This window comes from Meles meles, chromosome 11 (assembly GCF_922984935.1).
Source record: "Meles meles chromosome 11, mMelMel3.1 paternal haplotype, whole genome shotgun sequence".
NCBI lineage: Eukaryota > Metazoa > Chordata > Mammalia > Carnivora > Mustelidae > Meles > Meles meles.
This window is the reverse complement of record NC_060076.1, coordinates 34031830-34052127: the sequence shown is the minus strand read 5'-3', so window position 1 is coordinate 34052127 and position 20298 is coordinate 34031830. Positions and strand designations below refer to the sequence as shown.

The following is a 20298-nucleotide window of genomic DNA, read 5'->3' as shown; positions in this document are numbered from 1 at the left end:
ACTCGATGAAGAGTTCTTCATTATGAAGAGGTGTTGGATTTTTTTAAAATGGTTTTTGGCCCGACTGATAGACAGCTTGTCCGGAAGCTTCTCTATGTACACATAATTCCCCTTACCTGTTTCTCCCCCCCCCCCCACCTTGCTCCCAAGCACACAGGATCACGTGAAAGCAGATTAGCTACAACATATTAAAAACTTGCTGAAAGAGGGACGAAAGACATCAGTCAAGACCTCTTGACTCCAATTAGCCTTGCACATGGTTGCTTTTTACCAGGGATGGCAAAGAGAAGTCAACCACGAGTCATTCTACAAGGGTGGGAGGTGACTGGAATGTGTACACTCCTTCATTTTCTCTTCCCATTACTCACTGTAGATGGAAAATCTTAATACCAAAGGAGAGGCTTGTGTAAGAAGTAAAGTATAGCAAGGGCGTGTGTGTGTCTGAAATGAGACAGAAATAGAAGAAATAGAAGCAAAACTTTATGTACATAAGAAATGTGTTAAAGGAAGTAAAATATATCATCCAGCCCTTTCTGATGTGAACAGCTGTATTTTGAAAATAATGTTTCTGGCTCATCTTCTGAACAGCTGTATTTTGAAAATAGTGTTTCTGGCTCATCTTCTCAGGCCTCTCCCGTGACTTCTTCTATTTCAGGAGTCTGGCTGGTGACCATCTTGCCCGCCTCCCTCACATGCGTGAGCTATCTGTTCCACATATTGGCCTGTTACAGGTAAGAGGGCTCTGGGAGTCACTGGTGTGTCTTCAGCTAGAATTTTCTAGAAATTCCTGAGTAGTGACAGCAGTGTCCAAATTGGAACCAGGAATGTATATGCCATCCAGGAATAGCCACATTTATTGGTTGTAAAACAGAAAGCCCCAAACCAAAAAATCTATTGATCTGAGCTTCTGTTATAAGCTTGACATTGTGCTTAGAATATTTTGATTTTCAGGGGCACCTGGGTGGCTCAGTTGATCAAGCAGCCATCTCTTCGTTTCAGCCCAGGTCATGATCTCAGGGTTCTGGGATCAAGCCCCACTCAGTGGGGAGTCTGCTTCCCTCCTCTCCCTCTCCCTTTGCTCCTCCCCTGACATGCATATGTGATCTCTCTCTCTCTCTCCCTCAAATAAATAAATAAATAAATCTTTTTTTTTTTAAAGAATTCTTTTGATTTTCACCACAACCTGAGAGGCACTTCCATCTCTGTTTTAACAGCTGAGAAGGTTGAGACAAAAGACAAAAGAATTAGCCATTAGCAGTTGGCCATGTCTTCTGCCCTGAGACGCCTTATCACGTCTTGTACGCTCAGCATCTCTGTTGGGGCTCAGACTTGCTCTGCTCTCCAGGACTAACCACAGTGGGTTCCTAGCAGGTGCATCTGGCTCAGGGGATACCAAAGGAGATCAGGTCAAGGACACCGGGTGCACGAGTCTTTAGAAGAGCAGAGCAGGAGGAGGGGATGGCCTTGAATGTGTAGTGAGCATTTCACTGCAGATAGTGGTTGAATTTTAGGTATCTGCCTTCTCTCCTCTCTCTCTGTCACTCAGTATCTCTCTGTCTCTCAGTTCTTCTTCCCTCCCCAGACCTTAGTCTCTAAGTCACATGCAGTCACAGGAGGCCCAGGGCCATCTCTTATTGCCTCCCCTTCCCTGGAGCATCCTACCTTCACAGCTTCCCCATCTAGCTGCCCAAAGTGTGGGTCTCTTGCAGATGGCATGCAAGTAAGTACTTTCCTGGTACAAAGAGGCCCCAGCTCTCCATCATAGCCCTAGCTTGCTCCCTCTGCTTTCTTGTCCCCAGATCCTGTGGGTGGACTAGACACCGCCACTCTCCCCTGCCCTCCCTGATGCAGGGATATGGCCTGCAAGTGCCTGGGAAATGATCAGTGAGACATTGGTCCACAACCAGTCACAACCACCTTTTAGAACTGGCTAAGCTGACATGGGTAGAGGGCACAGGGATGGGAGGCCTTATTCTTGTCCAGGCTGGCCCCTCCCTCCCATACCTATTATGGGGACTAATGACCCCCGTCCTGTCTGCTTTACAGGACCACGAGGCAAAGGAAATAGTGGATAAGAAAACTCTACAATCAGAGAGCACTAGCATTGTGCTCGTATTTTTATTTCTCTTAGAATTAATCTAATCTCTTTTTTTTAAAAAAAAGTTATAAAAATATTTAATGTAAAATCCTTCTCCCATTCAGATCCCAGTTTGTTGCCCCAGAGCTAAGCATTATTCATTTTCTGTATCCTTCCAGAAATTGTCTGTGCCTCGTGCAAATATATCTGTGTTTGTATTCCTGGTGGCGTGCTCTACTCCAGGCTGCCAAGCTGAGACAATGAAGCTCACAGATGCAATTTTGAATTTTCTAATAGACACTAACTTTTAACTTTAACAAGTTAAAAAAAGGAGGTGAAAATAATTTAATATATTTTACTGAACCTAACAGAACCCCAAACCATCTTTTTGTCATGTAATAAATATACAAACTTTTTCCCCAAGATTTTATTTCTTTATTTGACAGAGAGAGATTCAGCAAGAGAGGGGAACATAAGCAGGGACAGAGGGGGAGGGAGAAGCAGGCTCCCCCTGAGCACTGAGCCCAATGTGGGGCTCGATCCCAGGACCCTGGGATCATGACCCAAACTGAAGCCAGATGCTTAACAGCTGAGCCACCCAGATGCCCCAAGTATGCAAACTATTTTTTTTTGATTTTTTAAAAAAGATTTTATTTATTCATTTGACAGACAGAGATCACAAGTAGGCAGAGAGGCAGGCAGAGAGAGAGAGGGGGAAGCAGGCTCCCTATTGAGCAGAGAGCCGGATGCAGGACTCGATCCCAGGACCCTGAGATCATGACCTGAGCCGAAGGCAGAGGCCTAACCCACTGAGCCACCCAGGCGCCCCCAAGCTATTAATGGCATGTTTACATTCTTTATTTCATACTGAGTCTTCCCAATTTAGTGGTCATAAAATTGCAAAACATCCTGGAAAAAGCTGGAGATAGGATGTTAGGAAAAAGGCAGGACACAGATGAGAATGCATCATGAACAGAACCATTGCCAACCTAATCTTTACTCAAAGGACCAGGCCGAGAGCAGTTTGCAGGGGTGCTGGGAGCATGAGGGGCTGTGGTCCCTTTTTCAGTTTCCTTTATATTGTTATAAGGTGGACCTATCATTAAATATGGGTTTCCATTATTACCTGTTTTGAAATATTGTTACATAAGTAATACATATTCATCACAGAACAAATAAGAAAACAGAGCAAATTGAACAAAATAAAAGCCGCACACAGAGAGTCTCAACTTCCACATTTAGTTACCATGAAGGCTAGGTAACTACATATTATTTTTATAAATTATATTAAGATTTTTAAATCATCAGGGAAACACATGACTGTGTTAAGATCACAGTGAGGCATCACCTCACATTGGTTCGAATGGCTAGTTTAGTCCCCAGACCACAAGAAGTAGCCAGTATGGGCTAGGATGTGGTGAAAATGAAGCCTTCGGGCACTGTTGGTGGGGATGCAAATTGTGCAGCCACTGTGGAAGACAGCATGGAGGTCCCTCAAAACAGTAAAAATAGAACTATCAGATGATCCAACAGCTTCATTCCCGGGTATTTGTGGGAAGAAAACAAAAACCTTATTTTGGAAACATATTTGCACCCCATGTTTACTGCCACATTATTTACAATATTCAAGATATGAAAATGTTCATTGATGGATGGAAGGGGCAAAGAAGATGCGATACACACACAACACACACACACACACACACACACACACACACAGTGGAATACCATTCAGCCATATAAAAACAAATGAAATCATGCCATTTGCAGGACGTGGATAGACCTTAAAAGGTGTTATGCTTAAAAATCCAGTTCCGGAACAGCCGCGCGGTCCAACTCTAGGACGCGGCGGCGGGGCGGGGCGGGGCGGGGCGGGGCGGGGCGGGGGGAGGGGGAGGTGCCGGTGCTTGAGAAGAGGTAAATATTGATGAAGAACTAATTATCCCGTGATGTGTGAAAAGGGGGAAGAAAAACAAGGCGTAGAACTTCCCCCGGCCTGTAAAGGAAAAACAAAACAAAACAAAACAAACAAACAAAAAAAGGTGTTATGCTTAGTGAAGTAAGTCAGACAGGGAAGGATAAACACGGTATGATCTCACTTATATGTGGAATCTGAAACAAAACAAAAATCCAAGCTCACAGATGCAAAGAACAGATTTGAGGTTGTCAGAGGCCGGGTTGGGGGGGTTGGGTGAAGGGACTCAAAAGGTATAAGCTTCCAGTGAGAGAATAAATATCATGGGGATGTAATACACAGCCCGGTGGCTCTGGGTAATGTGCTGTGCTGCAGATTTACACGCTGGGGAGTGTAGATCTTAAGAGCTCTCATCACAAGAAAAAAAATCTTATAACTATGCAAGATGATGGATGTTAACTAGACTCATCCTGGTGACCATTTTGCAATAAACACTTAAATCATTATGTTGTACGCCTGAACCTAATATAATGTTATATGTCAAGTATATCGCAATTTAAAAAGTATTTTGAAAGTATTTTTAAGGCCGATGAGAATGTCCCAGGAGCTCTGGTCAACGCAGGGAAGCTGAGCCGGCCAACATCTCCCTCCACTGGCTTTTCTGTCTACATCTCTTGAGCTCGAAGTGCATCAACAGCCGTGGACATGAAAATTCCTGATTTCCCACTCTTTCCTCTAGAAAGCACATGAAGAGGTTATGGGCAGGAAAGAAACACTTTCTCCCTTTGAAGTTCCATAATCCTTCCTCAGCGGAGAGTGTGGTGAGTTCTCTGAGGCCTCTCTCTGCTCTGAGACCGAGGCGTTGGCCGAATCCTGGTGTCCTGCAGCTGGGATGGGGGCAGCAGCCTCTGGGAGGAAGAGCCCGGATGGGGAATCCATGGGCCTCACTTCTGCTGCTGGGTGAGCCATGTGGCCCTTGGTCTCCTCTTCTGTAAAACGATGATCGTCATGACACCTGTCTTGGTGTGTGAGTCGGTGAACCTCAGATGAGGCAGGGACACTTGACCCATGTGTTAGAGATGATCAGTCTTTTCTCCCCTCTGAGACCCTTTTTCCTTTTAAATCCCAGGTGGCCATTGCAAGGTACTCTGGCTGGCAAATAGCCTACATGCTGTGGGGTAAGTGTCTTCACATGACCTATTGTAGTTCAACACCCATTCCCCAGGCGCCTGCAGTGTCCTGGCTGTGGGTAGAGAGAAGAGAGGTCATCCCAGGCAGAAGACACAGTGCAAGCAACAATGCCAGACCTTCGGTGGGAGGAGGCTGGAGGGGGCTCTTCAGGGAGGGCCAGGTATGACCGGGTCACGAAGGGCCTCGGGTGACTGTGCGTTCCCTTGGCCCCCAGGCTACCTCATCATCCACGTGGTGCAGAGTCTCTGTGGCATGCTGATCATGTACAGCCTAGTGTTGCCTGTCGTCCACAACCAGGGCCTGGAGATGCTCCAAGGACTAGGCATTGGGACGTAAGTGCTGGGTGGGCTCTCTGTCCGTGCCCGGGGCCTTGGAGCTTCTGTTCAAATTGCCCCTTCCCTGTTGGGATCTCACTAATTCCTGGACCCACGTTCTCAGCTCTGACCCAAGGATGGGCCAGAATAGCAACTCATCACCATGGGTGAACCTTACGGTTCACAGAATGTTTGCATTCTCGCTGGTCAGTGGGGGTGCTCACAGTTGTGTCTGTTGGGGAGACACATGTGTCCATTTCATGGCCGGGAAGAATGAGGTTCAGGGAGGTGACATGAGAGTCAGGGCAGTATAGTGGAAGGAGAGAGGAGAAAACCTGAGCTTAGGTTCTCGATCAGCTGTGTGACCTTGGGTAAACTGCTTCTCTGAGCCTCAGTTTGCCCCTGCGGAAGGTAAAAGTGAAGGTTGACATTACTGAGAATTCACTGTGCATCTTTTGTCTTAAGAACCCTTGGAAGGTTGAGTCTCATCTTAAGGCCCATTCTTCACACGAGGAAGCAGAGGCCCCCAGTCTGTATGTCCAGTATGTCCAAGGAGGGGAAGAGGCAGGGTTGGGAGCTAGCCACCTGAAGCAGAGGCCCCATTTAAGCACCCCACATGGCCGCTCGGGGAAGCAAACACAGGATGTGGCCTTCTCTGGAAACTCCTGCTCTGAGCTCCTTGGTTCCCTTCTCCCCTAGAGCCACGTGGGAGGCTGGGCAGAGCCTGCTTGTCCACTCTCAGGACCTTCATGAACTCTCGAAAAAAACCCATCCTTTTCTTTGATTTCCATGCTGTTAAACATGCAGCTTAGCGGTCATGTGTAATTAAAAACTGAACTTCCGGTCTGGAGTCACAAGGTCTGACTATGAGGCTTTGAGAAAGCCATCTGCCCTTCGTGAGTCTGTTTTCTCATCAGACAGTGGGTGTGAGAATGCTCTGGAGGCATAAAGCACAGAGCCGGGGCTCCTGTTGTCCCAGCAGGCTGGCCGGTCCCTGTCCTCTCTGTCACCAGGCACCGGAGGAGGGCTTGGACAAGGCCACCTCAGGACCTCCTTGCCCTATGTTTCAGCCTCACCATAGCCATCGTCCTGGGTCTCATGGTCCTGCAGGTGTGGATCGCCACCACCTTCTTCCTGCAGCCGAAGATGAGCACAGCTGACAGGCAGAAGCCCTTGGCGCTCAACAACAGGTGGGAGTAACGAAGGGAGTGGGGATCAGGGGCTTGGACTTCAGCAGCCTCTCGCTCCTTCCTTCCTCTTCCCCCTTGGCAGGTTCCTGGGCGGACGGTGCTCTCCCTGAGAGGGCGAGGGGCGGTTGTTCAGCGGCCTCTGGGACCCAACTGCCTGGGTCCAAATCCTGGCTCCACCCCTTATGGGCAATGGCACCGTATGTGGCCTTCCAGAACACCCATGTATGGTAGTTTCCTCATTTTACAAATAATTGCGCACCTCAGAGAGGTATTTGGAGCATGAACTGTGTTCCATTATGCACTTAGAACAATAGTGCCTGGTCCTAGGTGATCCTTTGTGGTTCACTCATTCTAAGTCCTTCATTCAGGGAGGAAACAAAGCCGGCACTAAGGATACAGAGGTATCGCTCCATGACCTTCTTGCAGAAGCTTCCAGTCCACAGGGGCCAGCAGACACAGACACATGGCAACAACTCCTGGGTGGGGGGCGCTGGTAACAGCGTCATGAGAGCAAGGCAGGTAATGGAGAAAGAGAGACAGGAATGGTTCATTCAGTGGCAAGTGGGACGTCTGAGCTGAGCGCAGTAGGCTGGTGGGATTCCGGTGGGTAAAGCTGAGGAGAGTTCATGGCCAGCAGCCCTCAGTGGTCCAGGTGGAGGCAGCTGGCCATGAAAGGGCAAGACCTATTGAGAGAACAGTGAGAATTCAATATGGCGACCATGCAGCGGCCTTGGATGGTGAGGGGCAGGGGTGGGAGTACAGAGTGATGACCCCAGGAAGACCCCTCCTAGAGATGGCCCAGACATCCAGAATGCCCGAGTTGGGGCCTTATCCCACGCACAGGCAACAGGAAACCACACAATCTAGGAAGTTTCCCCTGGAGGACTTGGAACATTTCAGCGGGGGAAGGGGGAGAGGGGCAGGTCATTGTGACAATGGACAGTGGGAAAGCCACAACCTCTGCTGTAACCACAAAGCCAGCTGTGGCCACATGAGATTTCTTGTGGTATAGGAAACCTTAAAACCAAAGGATCCCATGAAACATCGCAGCCACCATTGACAATCTGCACTGTATCTGAGCTCATTCCCAGACCACTGCTGTGTGGCGGGGACAATCAAGGTCACATGGCTCAGAGACGGGAACTGCAGGGTTTGACCCCAGGCCCCGGGGCCCTGAGCCAGCATGCACAGCCATCTCCTCCTGCTCAAAGCCTGCTGCCCCTCTGCCTGCTTCTGTTTGCAGGAAAGCATTCCACAACTTCAACTACTTCCTGTTCTTCTACAACGTACTGCTGGGCCTGGGCGCCTGTCTCTCCAGGCTGCTCATCAGCTGCGTCCTGGGCACGTGGCTGATCGCTCGCATCGACAGGACCATCATGCAGAACGGCTACGAGGGAGCGGACATGGGTGAGTGGCTGATCCCCCGTGGCTATGCATTGAGTTGGGGGCAGGGGGTGAGGGGGGCGCTGCTCGTGCAGCTTTCTGGAAGCCAGAGGCCGGTGGGGTCCCGGAGGCCTGGACTTCACACCCTCCTCCTGCCCAGATCTCAGCTTTCATGGAGGCTCTAACGCTGAGCAGAAAAAAAGCATTCAGCCTAATAGTCAGAAGAGAACTCAGGCTAGTGAACAGCTGCATATTTGACAGACCTTCCCTGTATCATGGAGAGCAGTAAGAAGTACTAGAATCCCATCTGAACAGTTAGACTGTAACTAATGTACCTGAACATTTTGAGGAAGAATCCATCTTAGAATTAACAGTGTCATTAGCTGGAAACATAGTTAAGAAAATGGTCTGTTCTGTTGAAAAGACTCCCAAATCAAGCCATTTCTGTAGAGCAAAAATCGTCTTGGTTTTCTTTCTGACCCGTGTCCATTCATTCACGCCCCCATTGCTTGTATGCCTGGCAGCCTCTCCGTACGAGCCAAGGCGTTCCTCCCACTTTCAGCTTCCAGGTCTCTGCAAAAGGGATGGATTAGAATGCCAGCTTGAGAACCCTTCTAGCTCTTTGCACCTGATTTTCTAGATTCTCAGTGAAAAGAGCACTGTTGAGGAACAACGTGGCACAGGCTCGCGCGTCCCGGGACAGGACAGAGGGCATGCTGCCCGGCCTGACTTGCCTTGTGTGTTTCAGGGTTCAGTGCCTGGATTGGCATGCTCTATGTGGATCATTATCATACCAACCCTGTGCTCGTCAGCTTCTGTAACATCCTGATCACAGGGCACAGGGAGAGGAAGCTGCAGCGGGCCATCAAATACTGGTGCCTAAATCAGCCAACAGGTAAGCCTCCTGTTTGAACCTATGCTGGGGTTGGACAACAGGCAACGAGGACCCTAAGGCTTCTCTGGGAGCCCCAATGACATGGCCCAGCTTCCCCCTTCCTCCATACTCTGTGCCCTGGGGAGCCTTCTACTGAGGAGACCAGGAGGCTTAGCCTGCAGCCAGCCTGTCCAGGGGACCCTGGAGGCCTGGTGTCCTTGTCCTTCTAAGTGGGCTCCTCCCATGTTCCCAGGAAGGAGCCCCAGTTCTGCTGTCTGTGTCCTTCAGTCCCACCCATATCCCAGGCTTCACGCCAGACACCCTCCAAGATGGGGCTCGGTTTGGTTACACCAAGGTCTTCTGGCTACTATTTTCTGCTCCCTTGAGGATCAAGACTGTCTACCCCGCCCCTCTCACCCTTATTACTCTGCTCTGCCTTCTGCTGGGAAGCCCACCACTTAGCCACGTCTTGTGAGCACTGGTCTGGACTACGTTCATCACTGTTCCCAACTGCAGACATCCGGCTCTGGCACAAACTCACATCCCTCCAGCCACCTTCATGTCCCCAGAAGTCCCCGTCCAGCTCCTTCTCCTGCACCCCACACCTACCAGTCAGCTTCTCCTAGAGCTTCTGAGAACAGAGACAAGCTTCCCCATCCCCCAAGTCCATCTGCTCTGGTTCACTCCTAGGTCCCCGAATCTCAGCCAGGTCCAGGACGAGGTGGTTTCTGCTGCAGACCCTGGTCAACAACCCCAGACTTGTCATGCTCAGAAAGGCAAGACCAGGCCACGGCTCCCGGGACTTTACCCAGATCCTGCTGACGTGCTCAGAGAGCTGACGGTAACCTCCGACGTTGCTGCAAGGCCATTCCAGCATGACTGCCCCTAAGACAAGGCCCAGGCTCCCACCTGCTGTCCCCTGCAGTGTGAGGGATGCAGTCACTGTCATGGGATGGCACTTGGGCTGAACCACGAAATCTCAGGTCTAATAATCCGGTTCCTTGGTAAAAAGATCCAGAACTAAAGAGAATTTCTGTTGGACAGTCTTTTCTCAATAATGATTTCCACTATCCATGGTTAGCGGGTAGCGCTGGGGATTTCTGTACGGACAACCACTCAGTTTGACTATAGGATAGAACTTTGTGTTCCTGAAGAAAGTGGTAAAATGTCTACACCAGGAGAACTTAACTGTTTAAAACAGTTTTTCTCTAGAAGAAAGTGTGGCCTTAATCCAACAGGATCCTTATTGCTTCCCCCTTTCCTGGCCTTCTGGTGGTGGGAGAGATACAGACAGGGCCTAAGCAAGGGGTGTATAGGGGCATTCTGGGGGTCAGGAGAGAGGCAGGAGGGCAGTTCTGGGTTTCTGTACACTTGGAAACCCTCCAGTTCCATCCAGGTCCTACCTATTCTCAGAGATGGGTGTAAATAGCTCCCCCTCAGGAAGTGGAACTTACCCCACCCACCAAGCAGTTGGGTCTCCCACTTCTCTGTTATCAAACTCCCAGGGAGTGTCCTGCCTTGGGCGGGGGTGGGGGGTCTGATCCCCCCCAAACCCCCGCAATACGCCCCCTGCAGTGAGTGCGAGAGATATTCATCTCATTCCTTTTCTGGAGGTTGATTCTGGTTCCCCTGGGAGGCAGACCGCCAGGGTCCATCAGAAAGAGGCCCCCAGCCCATAACTAGCATCCCTTCCCCACCCCTTCTCAGGGTGCACTACTGCCGAGGCCCTCCAGGGGGCAGGGCATGCACAGATAACAGGACTGGGACCTAGGCCAGGCTCTGAGCTCCAGAGAAGCGGGGAGGTGAGAGTTGAAGCTCAGGGACACGCCAGCACAACCCACTCTGATGGCAGACAGGGAGACTAAGGTCTCAGGCAGGAAGTGACTGCCCAGCCACTTATGTGTTGCCTGACTTGGAGGAACCCCACATCTCTCTCCCCAATGTGGGCATCTCCTGAAGGAGAGGCTGAGTCCCACTCGGGCAGCTTTGCTGTGGGGCAGCCCCGGGAACCATGACATGAAGCTTACATGGTGCCTTCATTCAGTCCTCCCTAAGAGGAGCATCAAACCCCAGCATGGGAGAGGTCTGCCGGGTGCTGTGACCTCAGGACTCAGTAGGTGATCTCTCCTCCCAAACCCTGTGATCCTGGCCCTGCTGTCCTGCCCCCAGGTTCTCTCGCCTCCACATAATCCTGCATCGCAAGGTCAGTGAGAAACATGCCAAAGAAGGGGAACATGAGGGCGGGAGTGGGGATGAACTCTGGCTCTCAGATGCCCCCAGGGACTGTCCCCTGAAAGCGCCTCAGCCTCCACCCCAGGGTTCCCATGGAGAGGCCCCTGAGTTCTCCTGTTGCCCTCTAAGAACACCAGATCCCTACTAGTCCCCTCCCAGGGCCTGCTTCTGGCAATCCCGAGGTATGTGGTCCTGGGTCCCGGTCACTTCTAATGGGGGGTTTCTGGCACTGTGGCGACCGGAGGTGGAGCTGGAGGGGGAAGGCTCCGCCCTCTTGATGTGGAGACCTCTGTTTAGGAGACCCCTCTCAGCTGACCTTGGGACCGGTTCCCCACAGGCGTCCTCACTTTCTGCTGCTGCCTCTTCTGGGCTTTCTGGGGGATCATCCACAGTGGTAGACTTGGAGATCCTCTCCTGCTAAGATCAAGGACAAGGTCAGTGAGGCCATTGTCCCCTCATCCCATTTCTTCCAAGATTCCTTCATACCGTGGACAACTAACCTAAGTGACTACAGTGCTACTCTGTCTTCTAGAATGCTCTGATTCTAGAGCAATCCTGGCTCTGGTACTCACCTGATATGTGGCCTTGGGCCTGAGCCCTGGCCTCCTGGGCCTGTTTCCTCATTGGAAGAGTGTGAGGAGAACTCCACCTACCTCACGGGGTCTCCAAGGACTCAGTGTCATATTACCATCATAATTACTCCCCCTTCACACCCCAGCACATTCCTCTCATCCCTTCAACCTTATCACTACCCAGTCCTGTGGGGCCTGCACCACGGGATCATCACCTTCCACCTTCCAGATGAGGAGACCCAGAGCCCCAGAGAGGGGCAGCAATTCTCTCAGAGGCCTACAGAGGAGAAGCCGCTCCCATCTCCAGACAGAGGCTGTATCTAAGCTGCCTTTCCCCCAACCCGGCCCCATCACTGACCAGAGTCCTGTCCTCTGGGCTCTCAGTGTGAGTCCTGACCCCCAGCCCCATCCGAGCTGTGGATGAAGAGGGACAAGGGTCTTGGGAGTCTGGCTGAGTGGCCCCTGCTTGCCCAAGCCCGCCGGGATTTCTGCCACCCATGCTGGGCCTGCAGCGACACCGAAGGCTTCGCCTCTCCAAGATAACCCTCAGGATGTTGTCCTGCACAGCTGTCTTCCTTCCTCCACTCAGAAAGCGGCTGCTGAGGCGCCATCTCTGGCTGACGGGGGAGGGAGTGACCAGAGCATAAGGTGGGAACACCTTGCTTTCTCTGTTTGAAGCTTCTGACTTCCATTCAGGAAGGATCCACAAAGAATCCATCGGTTCCCCAGACTCTTAGAAGGTATCTGGGACATATGTCATGTCTGGGACATCTGGGACATATATCAGCTAGACACCCAGATGAGACTCCTGACTGACTGATTGGCAGTGATGCTTGAGGGGCAAAGTAGGAAGTCACAGAAGGCACAGCTACAGGTCTCTGGTGCCGGCCATCTGCACCCAAGCCTAGGCAGCCATTTGTGCATCCGACCCATGGGATTCCCTTGCAGCTCCCACCCCGGTGCAGGCAGGATGCCCTCCTCTTGGAGATGAATCCTGGAGGAGCAGCAGGGGCCTGGCTTCCTGAGGACAGGCTGGGCTTATTTAGGAAAGAAAGGAACCCCCACCAGCCCCCAACAGCCTGGAGGAAGCTAAGTGCCAGGAGGATGGACCAGCATGGAAGCCAGACTCCTGCTAATTCTCCCAGCTCAGAGATCCCTCCTGGAACAGCCCAGCTGCCACCACTGTATCCCATGACCAGGGCCTTCTGCCCTGCAAAGGGCCCCCCACTTGCTTATAGACCAAACAGCAACTTCTTTCTGTTAATGTTGACAAGACTGGAATTTTTCAAAGATACTTTAGATGAGAAATAAAACCACACCCTGCCTGGTCCTCCTCCCCACCTCCTCCTCTCTTTCCAGACCTCCAGCTCCACTCCACCTGCCCGGTGAGTTGTCTTTGCTACAAAGCTTTTGAAGTTTTCAGGAGCTCTTCCTGAGGGGAAGAGAAAGAACAGAAGGAAGGAAAATTGGGGGAATGATGGGAAAGCTGTGAGCGTCAGTACTTGTTATTTGAGAACCCAAAAGATCAAAACTGTCCGGATGAGGGTTTCCACTGGTTTCCTCTGAGCTCAAAGGACTCCATGGGCCTGGGAAGGGGATCCTTCATACCGGTCTTCATGCTGGGGCTCCCATTCTCATTTCTTCTCAGCAACATTGTTTTGACTGGTTTTGGTTCCAACTGGACATAGAATTTGTTGCTGTAAAGTGAACACTTGAAAATCTCCAGTTTGGCCCAGCCCAATCTCTGGCATTGGAGGGAACGGATTCCTGAAGCAGAGCTGGTGGTCTAAGCCTCCAGGGAGGCTTAGAGGCTCCACTCCCAGCTCAATCCCTGTCCCCAAGGTTGGCTGCTTCCCAGAAGGTACCAGCTGAAGGAAGGAGCAATGCCAGCCCTGCGGGAGATTCCTCATCCACCCTGCTCCTGTGGAGAGAGGCCTCCCATTCTGGAAACTTCTCCCCATGTCTTCTTCAGACAGTGAATGGCACGTAGTGAGAAGAAGTTCCTGAGGACCCAGCTTTCCTGGAAAAGTGGGGAGAATGAGCTGTGAGGGGAAGCTCTACTTTCTCTAGCTGAGCCCACCTCACTGTGCCCAGCTGCTTACTGGACCAGTGGTTCTGCTTAGGTGAGTTCTGTGTAATCCCCCCACCTGCCACCTCTGAGCTCCCCAAGATCTCTGGAGCCCCACGGGTGCCCCCCATGGGTGCCCACCATGCAATCCGGTGGGTCCACGGGGTGCTGGACCGGGTGGGCTGGAGACCCTGGGAAGGAAAGAATTACTTTTCTATTTTTCCCCCTTTAGCTTTAGAATGTATTGTCAAACATTTAAACTTCATAATTTTGTCATATTATGACTAAGCCTGAGCCTATTTTCATATATTTAAGGCTATTTATATTTCTCTTTCTATAAACTGTGGATTCATGTCTTTTGCCAAATTTCCCACAATGTGTCTGTTCTTTTCCTTATCGGTTTCTAGGAACTCTTTAGGTATGAGGGATGTGAGCCCCTTTGTAATATGAATTGCAAATATTTATTCCCAGTTCATCAATTCTATTAGGACTTTTTGGTTGGTTTGGTCATATTTTTGTTTTTGTTTTTGGTGTGTGTGTTTGCTTGTTTTTCTACATATCACTAAGATATCATTTCTCCTGAAACTGATGTATAGATTCATAGAGCCACAGTAAAAGAATATCAGCAGATATCTGGTGGACATAAACTGTACACTTTCAAAATTTCCATAGAAATACAAGTGGCCAAGAATAGTCAAGACAATCTTAAAGAAGATCCAACTTGGAGGGCTTACACTACCAGATGGTAAGCCTTAGTATAAAGCAACAGTAATCTGGGCAGTGAGCTATAATAGTGCAAGGACAGGCAGAAGGAGCAACAGACAGAGTCCAGCTGAGACCCATATGTACAAACATCTTGTAGATGATAAATGGAGAGAAGATAGTCTTCTCAGTGAATGGCCCAGGGTCACTGGTTATGTATATGGGAGCAAAATTAATCTTGACTCCTACCCCCAGTCCCCATCATAAACAAAATCAATTTCAGGCAGGTTTTAAATCTAAATGTGTCAACTCAAAACAGTAACATTTGTAGAACATAATTTAGGAGAATATTTTCTTTTTTCTTTTTTAAAGATTTTATTTATTTATTTGACAGACAGAGATCACAAGTAGGCAGAGAGGCAGGCAGAGGCAGTCGGGAGGAAGCAGGCTCCCCACTGAGCGGAGATTCTGATGTGGGGCTCGAGGACCCTGGGATCATGACCAGAGCCAAAGGCAGAGGCTTTAACACACTGAGCCACCCAGGCACCCTAGGAGAATATTTTCATGACCTGGAAGGCAGGCAAAGATTCCTTAGGACATAAACAACACTAGCTATAAAGACAAAAATTAATAAATTGGACCTTATTAAGAATTTCTCTTTACCTTCCTGAGAGTTAGAAGGCTAGCACAGAATGGGAATAAGCACTTGTCATCTATTTATTGGGGGAAAAGCACCAGATAGGATATGTAACTGTATCCTATGAATTAATAAGAGACAATCCACCAGAAAAAAAAATGAGCAAAACATTTGATCAGATATTTTTCAGAAATAAAACTAAAAGTGTATAAAAGTTTACACGACATCATTACTCACCAAGGAGGTTCAAATTAAAGCCACAATGGAACACCAGTACACAAACACCAGAGTGGCTGAAATAAAAAAACACTGACAACAGCAAATATTGAGGAGGATGTGGAGGAACTGGAACTCTGAAACATTGCCGAGGTGGAAACACACACAACCACTTTCAGAAACGGTGGTGGTGTCTGCTAAAGAAGGACTTACACCTTGTCTTTGGCCCCAGAAGTCCACTCCTCAGTAAATACCCTGTAGAAATGCCTACATACATTCTCCATGCTAAAGAATGGTGAGGGCAGCCCGACTTGGTAATTTCCTAAACTGGAAACACCCCCAATGGGCATGAATAATAGAAAGAATAAAATAGGGCATTAAAAAAATGGGATGCTATACAGAAATAAAAATGAACTTACAGCCACATGCAAAAATGTTTGAACCTTGACAAAATGAAAGAAATCCGACAAAGGAGTATGTTCTGTATGACTGCATTTAAATGAAGTTCAAAAACAAGCAAAACTAATTCAGAAGTTAGAATACTTGTTATTCTTGGGGAATAAAGGGCAGTGACTTCAGATGGGTAGATGAAGGGGCTCCTGGAGAGTTGGTGATGTTTTAGTTCTTGGGGGTACTGGTTGCCAGGTGTGTTCCTTATGTGTTCCTATACCCTTATACTTTCTGGTATGTACGCTGTGCTTCGACATGCAAATCCAGTCAGCTTGATCCAGGACTTTTTTCTGGTTAGTACCAAGGCCAGCTGGCATAGTGCTTGGTCCAACATTCTGGAATTACATGATCTTGACCTCGATTCATATCCGGGATCTAACATTTCCTGTCATGGAGACCTTGGCCTAGTTATCCACTCTCAACTTCAGTTTCTTCACCTGTAAAATAGGCTTATTATGCTACCCTGTGTAAAGGGATTAAATCCTCTCAAAAAATATTAGCTCTTGTTGGTCCTTGTCAGTGTTTCTTCTATGGACTGTGGAGAAGATGGAATATGGCCAGTGGAAGAGGAAGGAAAAAATGAAACTCTAGTCAAGAGACATTTTGGGGGTGCATGAATGACTCCATCATTAAGAGTGTGTGACTCTTGATCTTGGGGTCGTGTCCCACATTGGTTAGAGAGATTTATTTTATTTTATTTAAAAATAAAATCCTTTAAAAAAAAAAGACCTTTTCAAGGTGAAACCCGAGATATGATGGTAAGGTGCAGAAAAAGTTCAAAGGCTTGACTTCACTAAGCCCCATTCCCTGTCTCTTGCTTCCTGCCCACCTCTCACATGGGGTAGGGACTGACCTGGTGATCTCTGGCTGTTTAATCTTCTGGATATCACATTGTGGAGTTGGAAGGGCAATAGAAATGGCATCTAGAAGCCAAACACAAATTTCCATGTTTGATCCAAACTCAAACACAAAGGCCCAGACTCAGGAGATAAATTCTCAGTGGTGAGACTATGGGTTATTTTTATGTTCTTCCTGGAATACTTTTCCTGTTTTATACAGTAAGTGTGTTGCTTACTCAGAACAAATCACTGTACCTGATATATCCATGCCTACATATTTCTATTCATATACATTAAAAAAAAAACAACTCCCAAATTATAGATGTGCCAGAAACTAGGATCCAGAATACATCCGGAGAGGGAAAACACCGGTTTTGATGTGCAAGTGTCAAGCCAACAGGGTGTCCTAGGACAAGACAGAGTATGGATGACTGTAAATCATCCCTGCACATTTCCTGTTTTGGGGTGGGGAGTGGGTGGGGGAGAGAGAGAATCCTAAGCAGGCTCCATCACAGAGAACAAAACGGGGCTTGATTCACGACCCTGAGATTATGACCGCAGCCGAAATCAGAGTCGGATGCTTAACTGACTGAGCCATGCAGATGCTCCCACATTTCCTAGTTTTGACTGTTTCCCCCCTCTCCCTCAGTTATCTACACTTTTCTCTTTTTGCAGCTAAAATTAGTCCAACCTTTCGTTACAATATTTGTAACATAATATTTGGAAACCCAGTGCCAAAGAAGGGGAATAAAAGGGTTTTCTACTCACTGTTTCTTAATTTCTGAAACTAGTCTGGATGGAATGATCACTTGTAGGAAGTTGTCCTAGGGCACATTTACTAGCAATTGGAACAGAGATCTCTACCGATGGGAGGGATTTTCTGGGAAGTTGGGTACCTCACAAAACATAGGAAACCTTCAAGGCAGGTTCAGTGATAACGTCAGGTAGTGTCCGGTCTGGACTCTGGCTGGCTGGGTGGGAAGGAGACAAACTCTAGGAGGGTGAGACCAGAACATTCCAGCTAGTCGTGCATTCACCCAGGGAACATTCACTGTGTCCGAATCATGTGCAAGACACGGTGTGAAGGGGAAGTGAAGCTGCGTCAAAATTAGTGAGATGTAACCTGCCCTTCAGGAAACACCTACTTTGGCATGTTCTGTGCTCCTGTCTTTGTCAGCCACCAACAGGGCGAAAGGAGCAGGGACAGGGTTTGAGGAACGTTAAGTGGCTGGGACATTTGTCCCTGGTGGTGGAAGACTGGCTAGCTCTGGGATGTGGGGAGATAGAAGGCTGCCTGCAGAGAAGGCTGAGGAAGGCCTGGCTGGGGGTGGGTGGGCAGGCAGGGGGCAGGGGCATGCGCAGAGTGGAGAGCTTGCTGAAGCAGGGAGGGGCAAGGTGCGAACCAGACTTCGGGGCCTCTGTGGTCATCTAAGACAGAGTTTGGCAGGGGCTCCAGATTGGGGGGTGGGGGGTCGGGTGTGGACTCCTGAGCGGGAGAGAGGGCAGGTCCGGGCGGTATTTTAGGAGGTTATGAAGCAGTGGTGGGGAGGATGAATGGAACTCAGAGTCCTAGAAAATCGTCTTTCATCATAATTCCATACAAGCCTGAGGCCTGAATTCGGAGCCCTTCAACCACGTACTCTGAGAAAGAGCTGGTCTTTTTTAGAGATGCGTTCAGCTTCTTACTTAGAGCCAAGCACTGTGCTATTGCCAGCAGAGGTTTTTCTTGACTACCATGGCTCGGAGTTAGAGTTAGTGTGCGTGCGGCTCTGGACGCTCCTGAGAGCTCCGAAGCTCCCTCTCGCGCTGAGGAGAAACTGGCAGGGAAAACTGGCAGGGAGGGAATGGGTTCCCAGCAGTTTCACGGCTCTGGGTGGAGAGCTCCCGTTGTTCTGGGCAATCTCCTCCCACCTCCGAAAGGAAGTGAGGGCGGGGCTAGCGGGACTCCCGCCCCTCTGCGTTGCCTTGGTGACCAAGTGCGTCCAGTCGCAGTTGAGCCTGGAAGGGCCCTGGCTGACCTGAGTGGTGCCTTCTTGCAGGTGGGACGTCAGGCCCCGGGGCGCAGGGCCTCCCTCCGTCGGCCGGGTTAGAGGGGATGGCCGGGGACTGCCCCCAGCACCCTCTCCTCTGTAGGCTGGCAGGGTTGGTGGCGTGAGAGGAGCCTGCTGGGTCTTCTCTGCACACAGTAGGTGCCTAATTAGCGTAGCCAGAGTCAGGTTGCTCCCTCCCTCCACCACCACCTCCTTGTGTCCACTTGTGGTGGGGAGTAGTGGAGGGGGGAGTCAGGGGTCCTTGAACCCTGGTCAGCTCCAGGTTGGGGGTTCAAATCCAGGCTGAAATCCAAACCCACGCCTTGGGCATGTTGACTTTTCCCAGGAGAGCTTGGGACAGTGAAGCACAAAACAATAACCATTTATTATTATTCTTTGACCCCAAAGTTCGGGTTTGCACTCTGCACGGCTGGAAGAGTCAGCCTTCTCCGTGAGTTCTGTCCTTACCTGAGGTTTGTTTCCTTTTTGCTTCCCCCCCCTTTCCTCTTTTTGTTTAAAATGAAAACCCTGATGTCTGAGAGGGGCCCCAGGCTTTCTCTCAGAGCAGTAGCATGTGTTGCTTGGGTGGGCCTTGTCCTAAGCGGACGACTTGCCCTGGAGGTGGGGGCGTCAGTTTCTCAGCCTCCCTCGGAGTGGAGACCAAACCCCAGATAGGATTCCCGGACAATGAATTCCCAACAGGGGTGTTCAGCCAGCGGTCAAGCCAAGATGTCCTCGGTGGGGAAGGTGACCCAGGTTCCCAGCGGGAAACTCTACCAGCAGATCTTCGAGGCTGAGGTAGGTCGGTCCCTCTGTCACCCCCTTCCCTCTCCTCCCCAAGCTTCCCTCCCTCTGAAGGCTTTTTTGCCTCGGAATCCAATGAAATAAGGGTTTGAAATTGCTTCGATTTAAAAATAATTCTTACTGGTTCTTAAAACATAGGAAGACAAAATTAGAATATCTGTTCTTGAAAATTAAAAAATTTACATTAAGATTTTAATTTAATTTAATTTAATCTTAAATTATTCAGAAATAGCCAGAATTAACCAATGAATATCTTGGGACATTTTTCTATGCAGAAAAGGATTTCTAGCTTTTCTATGTAAAAATGGGTTTGATTCTATACCAGTGTCTTGAAACCTGCCTTTTCCCTGTTAGCAGTATCACGTAGACCTTCCCCAGGTCAAGGGGCAGTCATGTACTTCAGGATGTTGAGAGGCTGCCTAGTTGTTCATCTCCGACCTCCCATCATGTATTAAAGCAACACCCTCTTGACAACCTCTTGATAGGTTGCTTGAATTGCCTTATTGTCTATAAAAACTGCACAGACAAGAACAATATCTTACTGTACTGCTTATTTAAACTGTACTGCTTATTTAAAAGGGATTTTCCTTCCTACTTTGAGCCCTGAATAATGCTCTCTGTAGAAGGCTTGGAAATTATACAAGTATAAGGAAACCAAAGAATCAAATGACTCACATGATCCCACTCCCGGAAGCAACACACCATTTCTTAAGAGTTAGCACACGTTCTCTGGGTCATCTTTCTGTTAAGTTTAAAATTTTGAGATCATAGTGCTCGCTTCGGCAGCACATATACTAAAATTTT

General features: G+C 49.2%; 2 protein-coding genes across 16 annotated transcripts in view; both read left to right on the top strand.

The window, feature by feature from the left end:
- LOC123952947 (stimulated by retinoic acid gene 6 protein-like) overlaps positions 1-19184 on the top strand; it is a 57578-nt gene extending 38394 nt beyond the window's left edge. For 5 of the 6 annotated variants that reach the window (XM_046022683.1, XM_046022681.1, XM_046022680.1 and 2 more), the window contains 8 exons: positions 656-731; positions 4732-4813; positions 5122-5170; positions 5398-5515; positions 6568-6687; positions 7931-8094; positions 8819-8965; positions 9635-14873. In XM_046022683.1, coding sequence (XP_045878639.1) covers positions 656-731; positions 4732-4813; positions 5122-5170; positions 5398-5515; positions 6568-6687; positions 7931-8094; positions 8819-8965; positions 9635-9783 — 905 coding nt within the window. In that variant the 3' untranslated portion in view covers positions 9784-14873. Of the gene's footprint in view, positions 1-655; positions 732-4731; positions 4814-5121; positions 5171-5397; positions 5516-6567; positions 6688-7930; positions 8095-8818; positions 8966-9634; positions 14874-19098 lie in introns of those variants that run through there. The other variant, XR_006820784.1, reaches the window with a different exon arrangement.
- Positions 19178-20298, top strand: part of CCDC180 (coiled-coil domain containing 180) — a 65995-nt gene continuing 64874 nt past the window's right edge. For all 10 annotated transcript variants that reach the window (XR_006820781.1, XR_006820783.1, XR_006820782.1 and 7 more), the window contains exon 1: positions 19178-19488. Coding sequence is in view for 7 of the 10 variants with exons in the window: in XM_046022675.1 (XP_045878631.1) it covers positions 19378-19488 (111 nt within the window). In the remaining 3 variants the exon portion in view is untranslated. The remainder of the gene's footprint in view (positions 19489-20298) is intronic.